Raw genomic sequence first — 16,414 nt, forward strand, 5'->3', positions numbered from 1 at the left:
GGATATTTGGGCTATTTATTACTGATGGGATGTTTGGGTTGTTTACAGTTTTTTTGCAGTACCTTCTTTGGCCACTCAGTCTGAAATAGCTGCAAGTCTATTGCCTAACAGTACTTTGATTCTCTGCATAGTAACGCGGTCGTCTGTTTGCTATATTTCTGTTGTCTAGCAGAGTGCCTGTTGTATACTAAGTTCTTGGTAAATATTTATGGAAGAGATAAATACTGTACAAAGTATTTTTGTAGTTCGGTTTTGTTAGAGTTTAGGTGATTTCTACCAGATGGAAAAATTGCTGCTTTAATCTTTTATAATTGACTACTGCAGTAGAGAAACTCATTTATAAATAATGGCTCTTGTTACATTCTTTTCAACAAATCCTTGGTTTTATATTTGATTTGAGTTTAAGAATCTTTCAGAGACCTCCCACATTATATTGACACATTTTCAGGTAGAGGATTGCTAAGACAGTTGAGATAGGTAATTGTATATGCCACCTAGGTCTGCTTAAAATGTCTGCTCACTCTGAAATCATCAAGGCTATCTGCTGGTCTCAATCAGTTTCCCCAAATTTGGTGCAGTGTTTTGATAAGGTGGTGCAGGTGGAAATTGGTGGTTGTGTAGTTAAGTTTTCTGTCCACAAGGGTGAGCTAGTTGCCCTAAAAATCAAGAAAAGGCATTGCCTTTCTTTGATTTAAATTCGAACTTGCTTCACTTGGATCCTTTGTAGCTTGCTCTAGGTCCTGTTTTCTGTGAGAGCCAGCCTTTGAGTTAGTTCTCTGTGTGTAATTGTAACAGAAGATTAGACTAGTTCTTCCCTTTAACTACTGCCTTTCCTGTCCCTTCATCTTCATTCCACCTGTGACATGTATCCCGACTGGTGCTTAGAGAACAATTGTAGCCTGCTAAGCTAGTATGGTGATTCATTTTAAAAATCACCTTTAAAAATAGCAAGGACTTGTGATCTAAGGTAGAAGAACTTGAGCTCTGTGTTGTTGTACAGAAAGCACTTTTCGTAATGTGCCAAGTGTAGGGTTAAGGATGGATATAAGCTGAAGATGGGGTTCGGGCTTTAACACCTTGCTCCATCACAGGCTGGTTGTGTGATCTTGCAACTTGGCAGGGTTGCTGTGGAAATCTTATACCTACCACATAGAGTTGTCTTGATGACTGAATGAGATGATGTACTTGAAATCCCTAGCATGTTGTAAATGTTAGAGATTATTATTGTAGACTAACATCAATGGTGGGAGTGCCAGAAATTGAATGGCCTCTCTGTGAAATTAAAATTTTTGTACATTTATGAAGCTTTAGGGGGAAGTTTTTTGTTAATGAGATCTTTCTTTCTTTCTTTTTTTAAAAAAAAGTTTATTTTTTTATTGTTGAGAGAGAGAGAGAGCACGTGCATGTGAATGGGGGAGGGGCAGAGAGCGAGCCAGAGGGAGAGAGAATCCCAAGCGGGCCCTGTGCTATCAATAGAGACCCTGATGGGGGCTCCATCCCACAAACCATGAGATAATGACTTGAGCCGATACCAAGAGTCAGACGTTTAACTGACCGAGCCACCCAGGTGCCCCTGTCTTTCTTTCTTTTTTTCTTGGTCAAGTATTGGAGGTCCCCAGAATTGTGAAAATGTTTTGAAGTGTGTTCACCCAGATGATAATATGGGCAAAAAGAAATAAACCAAGAAATAAACTTTCAAGTCCTTAGCCTACTCAAGGAGCATGCTCGTGCTGTATTTTCCCTTCCACTTCCTCTTTGTTCTTTGCCTCCCTGGCTTCCTTCCTTTCTGTGTCACTGCAGTGGGTGTTGCCAGGCAGATACAGCAGTGTGGGTGAGGGCTCTACCTTTGATTCAGTCTCATCATAAAATAGTAAGCTAGATTGTTTAGAATTCCAGATAAGACTTAGGTGGTGAACTTTGCTCCCTGTTTTTGCCTCAGTTATGATTCCTTTGATTTTATGATTCCTATGATTTTCATTGTAGGCCTGAGTTACAACACGGAGACTTTTATTAATGATCCCAGTCTTCCTCCCCAAAGGCTTGTAAATGGAAGTGTTAAATGCTATGCTCCTGCTGAGCTCTGGTTTCATGAGGATGGACTTACCACATTTCCCATGTTGTCTCTCCGTGGTTAATCTCAGCCCAAGAATCTTGGCACATGGTTGCATGGTGTGACACCACATAACATTTTTAGTCAATGAACTTCCTAGCGGGGACATCCTGTTTGGCACCAGTGAGTTCTCCAGTGTTTGTAGAGCTAACTGTCAGTGTCAGCTTTGAAAGTTGTAGCGCTGCGGGACTACCCATTTAGGCTAAAGGTTTGAATGCAGCACATTTTCTTCTGGTTCCCTTGATCTGTTTCCAGAAAGTATACAATAATAGACAGATTTGTATTCCTCCGAGAGGAGCTGGATCAGGGATTATTTAATTGTTGCCCCACAGAAGACAGATATTTGGGAGGGGGATTTAGAGAGAAGGGACGATTTCAAAGTAACACAACTAGAGAATGTTCAAAGTGAAGTTAAGAAGGTCACTTTCCATTTTGATGGGAGCCCCTTTGCAGTCTTCACATGTACCGATTGGGGTTTTTTTTTAACATTGGGAGGTGGTCCCGGGCCATTTGCATCATGCTAGTGCACCAGTGTCTTCCCCAAATGAATTGAGCTTTCCGCTGCCTTTGTTTGACTGTAGATTATTTATAGAAGTATAATTAACCGAAATGTTGTGAACTGTATAGCAAGGCTGCTTTGTAGTGTAGCTTAGTCATACAAATGCTTGACAAATGTTACTCATGGTGGCAATCATCCAAGTATTGTTGGCACCGCATCTGTAGTCATTTCCATTGCCACAGCTTAGTTAGACCTGATTGTGTGCAAACCTCCCCAAGTTCCCCTTTGGGTGATGTGATTTACAGCTCTAATCAAAAAGGCCTTGGGGAGCTAAGACTTTTGGTTTCTCTAGTGATTTCCTACTTTGTTAATATTGTTATTTATCATCTCTGGTTCCTTTGCTTGAATTTCAGAATTTAAAGGCATTTGTGTATTATTAATGAGCTATTTAAGCCAAAATGGACTTGAAAACGCTCAGAAAAAGGTGGTGGTGTGTTTTAAGGAAAGGTTAGGGGCACCTGGCATCCAAGAATTCTTGAGTACATTCAAGTAGGCTTTTCTTACATACACGGTCTTGGAAAGTGACTTATGTTATGCAGAGGCCCTTACTTGTGGGTAATGGAACATCAGAACCTATAGTTCCTAGGTCAGTCTTTACAAAGGATTAAGTGTATATACAGGTGTGATTACTTGAGAATGAAGGTATAAACATTTAGATGAGTAAATGTATTATTAAATGGTTCTGGGAATGCTTACCTTATGATTTAGAATTATCTGGAAGCAGAAGTCCTTATTAGTCAACTAGGATAAAGGCTTTTCTCAAGTGAGATAATATCATCATGAACACCTGGCACTTTGCTATTAGCTGAAGTAATGAACATCTCAAAACTATAGCTATGAGAATACTGTCTCAAACCTTCTTATGAATTACTAGGGGACTAAAATACTTTGTTAGGTATACGTTCTTCATGCAGTGAATATGTGCTTTCTTACATTTTCCTTAAATCACATTGCTTTAATTGAACTGAGAGCTTCTATTTAAATTAAGGGATCCTCACATTAGCCCTTCAATGAGACATTCTGCACCCAGTTTATCTGTCTTATTAATTCTATTTCCAAATCCCAGTCTTTAAAGAATGCTTCACCTGACACCTACCTGCATTAAGTTTAAAAGTATACACATATCTTTATGTTGCTGCCAGCAAATTAAAGCAAATGCATTCCCATCATTGTCATTTATGTAAGCAGCACTTGTGCAAATACATTTCCTGTTTCTTCTCATACTTTTTAAACAAAGAATTTCTAACATCATTAAAAAATGATTACATAAATATATTTTAAGATCTGGTTTTTTGCACTAAGTAAATTTTAATGAGTAGAGGGGTATTGCTTCTAGTAATTTCCAATAACTGCGCTTAAGATTTTTTTCCCCCAGAGGATAGAGTGTAAAATGGCTGGAAGGAAGCCTTTAAACAAAAAGAAGCGATGTTAAAGTTAAGGCTCCTAAGAGAGGACAGAAGTGGGTTTGGGAAACTATGTGAAAAGGGCTCAGCATGTGAGGAAATCTCTCTCTTCTGGCCTTGTCCAGTTGTGATGAGCAAAAGGGCAGTTTTTTTTTTTTTTTTTAACGTTTATTTATTTTTGAGACAGAGAGAGACAGAGCATGAACGGGGGAGGGGCAGAGAGAGAGGGAGACACAGAATCGAAAGCAGGCTCCAGGCTCTGAGCCATCAGCCCAGAGCTCGACGCGGGGCTCGAACTCACGGACTGCGAGGTTGTGACCTGAGTCAAAGTGGGACGCTCAACCAACTGAGCCACCCAGGTGCCCCGCAAAGGGCAGTTTTTGTTGAGCAGATAGAAGGGATGGGGTAACTGGCTAGTAAGAGAGTGATTTGGGAATACTAAAAAGCAACTTAATTTTTGGGCTCCTAAAAGCATCACAGCCACCTGGTGTCTGTTTTAGTCTTCCTCCCCTCAGGGGCTTCCTGAGTTGGAGCTAGACACGTGAGCATGCAGCTAGTGACTTCCCCGTTGACTCCCTTTGCTCTCCTTCTTCGCCCTCAGCGTGGTCCTGTGCCTAAGTCCTGGGTGATGGGAAATGATGGAAGTGGTGTGTGCCCTGGCCCCGGTCTTGAAGGAGCTTGCCGTCTTAGGCTGCTTGCCCATTGGTTAGGAAATGGTAAAAACCTGGAACAGCTTTCTTAGATGCATAGTTGGAAGTCATATGATGGAGATGCTGATGCCTCACCAGTCCTGGATCATTCACTCAGAATAGTAGTGTGGGAGACAAACTTCTGTTGCAGAGAAGCCACTGTATTTTGGGGTCTCTTGGTTAGCAGTTTAGCCTGTCCTTACCTAAATGTAACAGGCAATTCTAAAACCTGGAGAAAGAGCCTTTTAAAGTTTTGTTTTGTTTTGCTTTGTTTTGAACTACATTAGTATGAACCACTGGAACTGGAAGCAAAATGCTCCTCTTTATTGGGCCTAACTTTTTAAGTGAATTTGAAACTAATGGTCTGATAGGGCATGGAACGAGAGTTAAAGATTACTTTGCAAGGTAAAAGGTTGATAACCTTTTTTTTAGAGGTAGCTTAAAATATCTAGATGCTTAAGTTTCTTTAGAAATCGCTCTAAAGTCTGAGAACAAACTGAGGGCTGATGGGGGGTGGGGGGGGTGGTGATGGGTATCGAAGAGGGCATCTTTTGGGATGAGCACTGGGTGTTGTATGGAAACCAATTTGACAATAAATTTCATATATTTAAAAAAAAGAGAAATCGCTCTAAGGTAAGTAGCAGGCCATGTTTTACTTACACTAGCTAGGAACTGAGTACACTTATGTTGTTAGTTGTTACTCTTTCTGTAAATCTTGCTCTAAGGTAAGATGCATTTTACTTCGTATATATGATAATAACCGATAATGCTCATATTGTTTAAAAAAAATTTTTTTTTTTAACATCTATTCATATTTGAGAGACAGAAGGGAGTGTGAACTGGGGAGGGGCAGAGAGAGAGGGAGACAGAATCCAAAGCAGATTCCAGGCTCTGAGCTCTCAGCACAGAGCCTAATGCGGGGCTTGAACTTACTGCCTACAAGACCATCACCTGAGCTGAAATTGGATGCTTAACCTACTGAGTCACCCAGGAGCCCCAGAAAATGCTCATGTTTTAATGTGAGAAAATAGATCCTTGACGATAGCTTGTCTATATTGTAAACATCAGAGGAAAGTTAGAAAGAACTTCAGCCTTATATACTTGCTTACCTTAGCAATGTAGACATAAAGGTTTTTTTTTTTTTTTTTTTTAACTATTAGCATTTATTAAGTACTTCGCTTTTTTTTTTTAGTCAAGGCAGCCAAATACTGGGTAAGGTGATTTGTGAAAAGAAATAGCTTTTCTCTGTCCTATCAAAAATTACTGGAAATGGGGGGGGGGGGGAGAATATTGTATTTACAAGTCACTAAAGCTGAAAATGCTTGGAAATAATTGTTAGTAAGAAAACAGCAGATCTATTTGACAAAGCTAATAGTTCGGTACAGTGGGGAAAAGATGGATTACTGACCAAACTGTGCTGGTGCAATTAACTGTTTACCTGGAATTAACCAGAATCCTTTAACATGAAAAAATTACTTCCAGATGGATTAAAAACTTAAGATTTTAGAAAGGAAACTGTAAATCTTAAAGAAAAGATGAGAGGTTTCATGTACATTTTCAGGAGTTGGGGAAACTTATTGGAGACTGTCAATCCAGAATCTTTTTTTTTTTTTTTTTAAAGATGGATGTATTTGGCTACATGCAAAAAAATAGATAAATCAATGGCAAAGGATCCCATAAACAAAGTCAGTAGAGATACAGTCGATTTGGAGATATGACTAGGGTTCATATCTATAACAGCAAGTTCTTAAAAATTTGATAAGACAAGCCATCCAATAGAAAAAAGTGGGCAAAACACATTGAATGGTTCGTTCAGAGGTTGCCAGCAAACCTATAAAATAATGCTTAAAGTTTAGCAGTTAGAAAAATACTAACCGCAGTAACAGTGGTATATCATTGTATTAGGTTTCTTTTGCTGTGTAACCAATTACCACAAATTAGAAACAGTTCTAATTTGACTCATTTTCCATGGCTCAGGACTCGAGTTTGCTAGCTGGGTTCTCTGCTCAGGGTCTTATCAGGGTGTACATAAATATGGCCATCTTCTCTTTTCTTTTTTCATATGTGTTGGTAGCTATGTTCTTTTCTGGACCTCAGGGTTCTTTTCCAGGCTCATTTGATGGTTGGCAGAATTCTGTTCTTGCATCTGTAGAGCTAAGGTCCCAGTGCCCTTACTGGCTGTCAGCTGGAGGCTACTCTCACATCTCACAGCCCCCCACACTCTCCTGCCAAACAGCCTTCTAATAACATGGCATCTTATTTCTTCAAAACCAGCGGTGAGTCTCTGGCTCCAGTCTGTTCTTTAAAGCGACATAATCATGACAGTGACTGTCCGATCACCATTGCCATATTCTTTTGGATAGAAGCAAGTCACAGATTCTGCCCACATTCACTGGGTCTCCTCTTAGAATTCTTCATACTACAGTCACTTCCTATCTGTTGAAATGGAAATGAGTAGGAAAAGCTATGATATTTATCGCTGGGTGGGAGGGATGGGTGTAGAAGGAGAACTTGTATCCAGGGCCATTAAAAAGGAGAGTTGTAGCCTTTAAGTAAAGTATTCTTAAAAAACAGATGCACTTTTTAACCCAGTGAATTTAGTCTCGGGAATCTCTTTTATAGAAATAAAACCTCCCAGTATCCAAGGATGTGTGGTAAGGACATTTATGCAGTCTTACTAGCAGTGGCAGAAAACTGGAAGCATAGTGGATGCCCATCAGTAGGGGGAGTGGTTGGATAGAGCATACCACACCATGGAATATTCTGCGCCTTTACAAAAATTAGCTAAGTGCCAGTTGACTTGGAGAGATTTGCCAGAGTTATTCAGTGAGGTAGGCTAGGTGGAAAAAAAGGATCGAATTCTATGGGTGGGGGAGGGAGGATCATCTAAATTCCTTTGTATATGTTTATGTGTCTGTATAGCATTACATGATTATAGAGAAAAATATGAAATGATATATACTAGATTTTTAATGTGGGGGAGGCTGTTGTTGAAGATGTAGACAGGGTGAAAGCCAGAGAAGAAAAGACACACTGTTGAAAAGAACCATCTTCTTCCCACAAGTCAAATATGTGTGATGTGGTCCCATTTGTGTGTTATGTAGGTAATACTTTGTGTCTAGAAGATATTAATAGATACTTTGCCCTTAACATTGCCTATTATATGGGAATATTCTTATTCTTTTGTATAGAACTTTCAAAATGGATAATGAATATTTACAGAGTGCTTTATTTAGCCATTATGTTTTCTGTTCTCAAACTGTGTTATCTGAATTTTTAAGTCAATAGCTCTGGCATTTAGCTGCCTTGAATACAGGACAGTGTAGCAAAAAGAGGGGGCATCCCGGAAGTAAGGAATAAATACTGTTTAGACATTTCTCCTTTATTTAGCTCTACTAGGGTTTGAGCAGATGCACAGCCCTTAATAAAACTGTGAAGCCTAGTTTAAAAGTTCCTTCTATATTCAGAGTTAAATTACTCTTATTTCAGTTTCTATAATCGAAGTTCTAATTTTGACAAATCCTCCGCACTGGGTTTTTTTTTTTTTTTTTTTGCAAAACTGAATGGAGTGTTTCATTTTTAAATGCATTTTTTTCCTAGTGTCTTTTTCTGAAGAAGAGAAATATCAGCTGCGAAAATTTGTCAATAAATCTTACCTACTGGACAAGAGAGCTCTTCGCCAAGTGTACTACAGTTTGATTGATATCCTTCTGGCATATTGCTATGAAACTCGTGTCACTGAAGGAGAGAAGAACGTAAGTGCACACGTGTCTGTGCATGTTGGCATACGTGAGCAGACTAAATCAACTCTAAGGCATCACTCCTGTGGAGAGTAAGCCCTGTTGGGATGATTTATTTGGGGGATGCTCCTGGCAGAGCTGCACGTGCGTGTTAGTGGTGGGTACCGATGTGAGCACATATTGCTGGCTTGTTCTTTTTTCCTTCTCTCTCTGCACATCAGTGTCTATCACATGGTGGAGTGGGGCAATAAAGCTGAGGGTAGAGAAAGGATATCCTGAACTCTCATCTCTTTAGGAGACGACTTGTTCAAAGAGGGCTGTTTCCATGTGACACTTGACATTGGCAAGAGGTGAACTTTACCATACCCGTTTACATTCTCTGGCCAAGCTGTCCATGAGCAGATGTGAGGTATATCTATTTTACAAAAAAGGGAATCTGAGCATTTTTCTGCAGGTGTCCCTCAATTTATATAGTATGTATGCTTCTGAAAAAATTACATGTAAATTACATTTTGAAAAACCTGAATCCTATCTTTTTTGCTATTTAAAGAAATCTTGTAAAAGTAAAACCTTTTGTAAAGAACATTATTTCTTAAATTGTCTTGTTTTAATAATATAAACATTTTTTGTATCTCTTCTTGATCCATATTTGATTTTATAAATGAAGAGTTTAACGTCTTTCTCACCTATTTCAGTGATCATACATTTTAAAAAGGCTGAAGAACCAAAAAAGTCTTTCCAGTCCATGTGCCCCTGCAGCTGTTTATAATTGTACTTGCTCAAGAGTTGTTTTCAAGCTGAGCATATGCTCTCCTTTTTTTAAAATTATGCAGATAATTCCCATCAGTATAAAAGGAAAATATAGGTATGAAAAAAATAATTAAAATTTCCCATAATCTCAGCCATTAGAAATAGCTACTGTTATAAGGAGATACATCTCTTCATCCAGTCTTTCATTGTGTACGTGTGTATGTGTATTTAAATTGGGTCACGATGTATATTATTTAATCTGCTTTTCTCACCATCACAGCATTAGCATAGTATTAGGATTAGAATTTGATATGTGCCAAATTTTCTGTTGTTAGGATTCTGAAAATTTCAAAGGTGACTCTTGGGATTTGCATTTGACTCCCAAATGAATATTAACGAGTATATCACGGGCACACTATAGCTGGAAATGGTTTTTGTTTCCGTTCATCGTTTAAGGACACTACTTGGAGAAAATATTTTCTTTTACGAAAAAAGTACTTCACATTATTGCTTAAGGAAATGAGTGAGTCTGTTCAGTCATGCCTGATAAAATTGACCATTTTTGATTCTTTTATTTGCACGTTTGATGCCGCGAAGTCTTGCAACTTCAAGACCTTCTCTAGAATGCACTTACTCTCACAAGCCTTCTCTGAAAGGCCATATTTCGAGCATCTTTTTAAGTGCCACAGTCAGCCCTTCAGCATTATCTTTGAGTCCTTTGGCAGATTACTTACAGAATGTTTGGGTAAGTTAGTTGAGAAGGACAGTAATTGAGCAAACATCACTTTGCTTTAAGTTTTAGTTTCAAAGCCCCTGCTTGTTTGCTCTTATGTTCTGGTACTCTTATCAGTGGAAAAGCTTTACTTTGTGAAATCCCAAGGAAAGTAGGCAGAAACTTGCCTTTGATAGCTTCTGCAAAGCAATTATTTTTCCTCAGCCACAGACGCTTCTTAGTTCTTATGTATGGCAGTACTACTGAGACACTGGTTGAGTGAATGGATATATTTACTTTATTTTTGAATGACTTTACCTCGAAAATGACACTGCTCTTTTCTCCAAAACAAATGAAGGTTGAGTCTGCATGGAACATTAGAAAACTGAGTCCCACACTGTGCTGGTTTGAGGTATGATTTTCATTTGCAGTTCTTGCCATTTTGTTTGTTTAGAAAGTTCTTTTTTCTGTCTCCATTAGTTTGTTGTGGGTAATTCAAGCAATTCTTTAACTTTTTTAAAGTGGAAACTTGATTATACAAGTTTTTTCCCCCCATCTTTTTAAATAAAATTCTGATTGCGTTTGTAACTCTTCTAATGAAGCTAGATAGGGTATTGTAGCATTTGGGAGAAGTTGAACAGCGTTTGTAAGTTGGTGAGTATTGGGGCTCAGAGCTCAAAGTTGGGAAACAAACCTAGGTGATAATTCTACTAGGGGCCATTTCCTGACCATCAAAAGCTGTGCTAATAAGCCTTTTATATGTATTACCTCTCCTGTTCATTCCAGTCAGTCTGTGAGATAAGTATTACTACTATGTTACAGACGATGAAGCTTAGATCATAGAGTTTAAATAACTTGTCCAAGGTCCTACAAGTAGTATGGTCAGATCTGATAACTCTTCTAGTATAGTAATCATTGTTTTTATAAATACTTCCCAGTAAATCGTTTTGTAGATCTTATCAAAAATATCAGAGGATGCCATTTTAAAATTTACTGGCTCTGAACAAATTGTTGAATGTAAAAACAGCAGTTAAAAGTAGAAGGGCACCTGATGGCCTGATGGCTCAGTCCGTTGAGTGTCCGACTCTTGATTTCGGTTGAGGTCATGATCTCAAAATTCATGAGATCGAGCCCCACGTCGGGCTCTGCGCTGTCAGTGTGCTCCTCCTCACTCACACACACGCTTTCTTTCTCAAAATAAAGAAACATTTAAAAAAGTTTTTAGGGGTGTCTGTCTGGCTCAGTTGGTAGAGCATGTGACTCTTGAACTTGGGGTCATGAATTTGAGCCTCACACTGGGTGTACATACTACTTAAAAAAAAAAGAACAAAAGCTAGCATGTAAAATAATAAAAGCTAGCATGTAAAAAAAAAAAAAAGTGTCATTTTACACAACTAACAGTTGCATCATCAATTAAGTCAATTAGTTTTTTGCTTTTCCAGTTTAGGCCTCCTGAGTGGCTCAGTCAGTTGAACATTGGCTCAGGTCTTGATCTCGCCGTTTGTGGGTTCTAGCCCCAAGTTGGGCTTTGTCCTGACAGTGTGGAGCCCACTTGAGATTCTTTGTCTCCCTTTCTTTCTCTCTTGTTTCCTGCTCTCTCTCAAAAATAAACATTAGAAAAAAAATCCTAGATACAGTACATTGTAAGTTATAAAATCAAGGTTGTTTCATGGCATCACTTTTTTTACAGTTTATTTGTTTTGAGACAGAAAAAGCATGGGTGCATGGGGTGGGGTGGTGGGGACGGGCAGAGAGAAGAGAGGGAACATCCCAAGGAGGATCCATTCTGTCAGCTCAGATCCTGACAACGACACGGGGCTCAATCTCACAAACCAAAAGATCATGAGCTGAGCCAAACACTCAACTGACTGAGCCACCCAGACGCCCTTCATGGCATCACTTTGTTTAAATAATAGATAAGATGGGAACAGGAACTGAAACATTCAGCTTTGTTAGAGAGTTTTGCTACTCCAGAGAATGTTCCATGAACTAATGGCTTGACCAGCATCTCAGCTGGGAGCTTGTTAGAGAATCTCAGTCCAGACCCACTGAAGCAGAACCTGTAGCAAGATCTCCAGGGATTCGTATCCATGTTAAAGATGGAGGAGCACTGCTCCCTAGACTTCATTTGAGTTCTCCTTATTGCCGTGATCAGCATATAAGGGAGAAACTGGATTTGGTAATAATGGCATCGATTACTGATGTTGAAAACAAAGTAGTCAGTAACTGAAGAGTTTCATAGTTCTTTTATTAAAATCTACATGAATAAATTCACCTATATGTGATTTCATTTTGAAATTTTTATTGATTTTGAGATAACTTAGAATTGCCAGAGCTATTGAGAGCTATGTGAAATTTTTATTAGTTTTTGGTAGAATTTTTAAAAAGTTTATAGTTCTTTTTAGGTATAAACTGTTCTTTGTGAGATACTCAATATTCTTAATCAGATCTCTCATTTGTTAAGGATTAATATACATGGAAATTTTTCTGCTCCCTTAGTTTTACTTTTATATTTTAAATTTTATATATGGGTTACATTTTTCATACAGTTTTAATCAAAATCCAATTAAAAAACAATTTTGTACAAAATTGCCTTCGTCTAGTGTTTTCAGTAAGTTTTGAATTGCTGATGGTTTCAGTTTGATACTATTCAAGATAAAGTACTTTTTTCAAGAAAGCACTTTTCTCTTTGATAAGTGAAAGCAAATTACTGAAATAAATACCATGTTTTTCTCATGCCCTAAACACTAAAAAAGAAGAAAAAGAAAAAGTAGAAGAAGAGGGAGACTGTGAACACACTTCGCTAAAGAGTTCTCCATCTTTCATCTACACCATCTTGAGTGGTCCTAAAGGACAAAAACATGAAACATATATCATTTAACAGTGTCTTTTATGTGCATCTGTATTTTGTTAGTACCATGTGTTTTAGATTCATATTTGTAATTCTTAAAGGACTTTTTGAAACTTTCCTGCTGCATATGTGATTTTTAAGGAGCATTTGTGATATCTTGATGAAGTATGAGAAATTACAAGGACTGCAATTAAATATTTTATTGTAAGGTGTACAAAAAGAATCTCATTTCACGGTTTTATATTTCTCTCTTGCATGGCTTTGTGATGATCCGAACTTATAGTTTTTAATTGAGAGTAGTTTCATATTTCGTTGTGTCCTTTTATTTATGTAATATGGAAATGATTACTTATTTAAACTATACTTCACAGACTTGGACTAATGTTCATGAAATCCTGGTGTCTTTTGGAAGAAGAGTTTTATGCTACCCACTTTATCGCCACTTCAAGCTGGTGATGAAAGCTTACAGAGACACTATAAAGATCTTGCAACTAGGTAAGATACTCCTGTGCTTGCAGATTTGAGAGGGAAAAAGTTATGTTTTTAGTCTGTGAGGATGTAGTCATGATTTTTTGCTTCTCTATGCATAAATCAGTAATGAAGATCATCAAATCCAATCACTTCTCCCTGCCAAGTATAAAAAGCAATGGTTCGTCTCTGTAGATACACTCTTTTCTGAGAGCTGCTGGGAGGGGCAGTGGAGAAGGTGCACAGGATTCCAGACCAGTTCGTATTAAAGTAGAGTGCATCATTTAGTATTTCTTGGAAGCCTGCAGTTTTCTAGGCACTATGCTAGGATTGTGGGTATAATAATAATAAGATCTGTTCCCTGTTTCTGTGCAGTTTACAGTTTTGCCAGGGCGACAGATGACAAGTAAACAATTCCATTATAGAGTGAGAAGTGCTCTGCTGGGGGATGTAGTGATCACGGGGAGGGGGCACAGAACCTGGACTTGGGAGGTCAAGAAAGACTTTCCAAACAACAGCGCAGCTACTCTGAGGACCTTTGACTATTGCAAATCTAACCTGAAGAGACAAACATTTCCTGGTTTTAAGGATGTGGAAAATGTTGAGCTCTGAAACAAATTCCGAAGTGACTATAACAGTATCGTTGGATTAAGTATATAATTTCCAAAGTAATGAATTTGAAGGTGGCAGCATCCGTTTGTATGGATTAGTTCTGGCACATTTATTTAAAAGTCACTTTCCATCCTTTATGGTCATTTCTTCTCTTCTTCCCTGGGGAGTCTCGTTGTTCCTTGGTCCTTAGGTAAAATACTTCTAGGTGTAGGTTTTCAGACTTGAGGGTAAGAAGGAGAAAGTAAGGAAGCTCTTCCCTTTACACCCACTTGACGTCATTGGCTTGAAAGGAAGAATCCCATCTCCAACGTTTGTCGCTCCTAGAGGTAGGTATTCCTAGGTTTTTCTTTGACTTCTGTGTGACATATCACCTTCTATCCTGGAAGCAGAAAATCAGTTTTGAAGTAGATTTTTTTAAGGTAGACAATAATTATCAAAATGAATTATGGTTAAATGAAAGGTACCTTTTTATTAATCCAGTTGGTTTAGGCCATCTGTATTTTATTTCGAAGGATTGTTGCTTGTAAAATTGCAGAGCTACTACCTTTGAAAAAAATCAGTCTTTCTTAACTCATAGGTAGAAAAGAAACTGCTTTGTTTTTTCTTATGTTATTTCTTCTTGCCCCCTTTTTTTTTTTAGATGTTTATTGATTTCTTTTTGAGAGACAGAGACAGGGTGAGAGCGGGGAGGGGTAGAAAGAGAGGGAGACACAGAATCCAAAGCAGGCCCCAGGCTCTGAGCTGTCAGCACAGAGCCCAACGTGGGGCTCAGACTCACAAACGGTGAGAACACGACTTGAGCCAAAGTCAGATGCTTAACCAGCTGAGCCACCCAGGCACCCCTCTTCTTGACTTTTAAGAGGTTTCTTGAATTGTAAAAAATTACCTTGAAAGATCAACCTACTATAAGTGACTTGAACTTGAGTTACATGTCACAATTAATTACTTGTTTGTATTAGATGATCTGTGCGTTATTCATAGATTTAAACAATGAGAGTAAATTTGCGATTATCCTGTTACATCATGGTTTCCAGATGGAAAACTGGCAAAAAACCCTATGCGTGTGTGTGGGCATGCACTCAGGCACATAGTTGCTACTCTTTATTCTGGGGAGTAATCTAGTTCTCTGAATTTTTATTTGTAAAGTAATCAGTTCTGTGATTGCATAACCAGAAATAAATTCGATTGTGTCGACTTACGTGGTAATCGATTACTCTAATAGTTTTAGTAGGTGAGAAGTGAAATTTAGACTTAACTTTACATCTTTATCCATCTGACAAGAAATAGTCTTATCAGCTGTGTCTTGATAGCAACAGAAACCTTAGGTAACACACTTGAGGTCTGTCTGCTGAAAATGAGTGGGAAGCCTCTATAAACTGTACACAACATGTTCTGTGGCTGATTTGGGTTGTGGTTAGTTAGTTAGTTCTGAGACAGAGCTGGGTTGTCTAGAATTCCCACCATAAGCTATGGGGAACACAAGCTCCGGATGAGGGTTGTAACCTGTGTTTATCCAGGTGGATGGCACAGGGATGCCATTATTGCCATTGAAGAGTCTTGTGTGTTTGGATACCCCATGATTTCAATGGGGATAGCTCTTCTGTGGCATTGAATGTTTTCCAAAAATGAATTTGTGTCTACTTATAATTCAAAATGCAATCACACTTTTTATTAGAAAGGTCTGTTGAGTGCCTGCATAGTTTGAAAGTAATGAATAACTCTCCAAATAACTCTCCCCCAAAGAAATATTGATCTTAACTGGAATGAGCTTTCAAAACCAATGTAGCAAGGCTTCAGAATCTACAGAAAATTTCATTATAATGGAATGACTACAATCTGAATTTTTATTTTGTTTGTGTGAGATCTGAATCATGAATTTGCCTTGAGTGACTTCATAGTAGCCTTCCAAGGGATTCTTTACTGGGCCTTTGGCTATTTTCAAGTTTGTGTTCCTTCTCTCACCCCTTCCCCACCTCTGAAAGACTGTGTACGCTGATCTCTTGCTGTTGCTGTATGTCTAATCCAAATTCCTTTAAGGGCAGAAAACCTATGTTGTCCTTTTAAGTATTGTTTTAGTGCTTAACGCAGGACCTTGCACATGGAGTTTCTTTCCCTGGATCAGTACCCTTTGGGCCACATGATCATCCCCCCTTTTTGTTTCTGTCCTGTTTTAAGCAACTTTTACTTCCTCCTCCCTGTTTCATTCTTTAGGATTAAGTAGGTCGAATCCTTGATGGAAGCATTGCTTGGCTGCTGTTACTCACCAGAATTAAATGAAAAAAGAGATGAAAAGAGAACAGCTTTTCTAATATGCCTTGAAATTTTATTCTGTTTAGAAGTGGTATGGTTTAAGTTGATTATATACTTGTTACTATTTATTAGTTGTGCTAATATCTACATTTCATTAATCTCTTTGATGGCGCTCATCATCTTCTCTGCTCTTGCTGGGCTTTTGAACATACAATGTAACTATTATATGGAAGATGCTGAACATCATGGGAAACAGCTTAGTTTTTTCTC

The 16,414-nt window shown here is 38.3% G+C and overlaps 1 protein-coding gene across 2 annotated transcripts in view; it reads left to right on the top strand.

The window, feature by feature from the left end:
* Positions 1-16,414, top strand: part of SHQ1 (SHQ1, H/ACA ribonucleoprotein assembly factor) — a 99,542-nt gene that overhangs the window by 24,782 nt on the left and 58,346 nt on the right. For both annotated transcript variants that reach the window (XM_015066050.3, XM_053219056.1), the window contains exons 7-9: positions 8,362-8,516; positions 10,322-10,375; positions 13,186-13,309. In XM_015066050.3, coding sequence (XP_014921536.2) covers positions 8,362-8,516; positions 10,322-10,375; positions 13,186-13,309 — 333 coding nt within the window. The remainder of the gene's footprint in view (positions 1-8,361; positions 8,517-10,321; positions 10,376-13,185; positions 13,310-16,414) is intronic.

The sequence above is a fragment of the Acinonyx jubatus genome, chromosome A2 (genome assembly GCF_027475565.1).
Source record: "Acinonyx jubatus isolate Ajub_Pintada_27869175 chromosome A2, VMU_Ajub_asm_v1.0, whole genome shotgun sequence".
NCBI lineage: Eukaryota > Metazoa > Chordata > Mammalia > Carnivora > Felidae > Acinonyx > Acinonyx jubatus.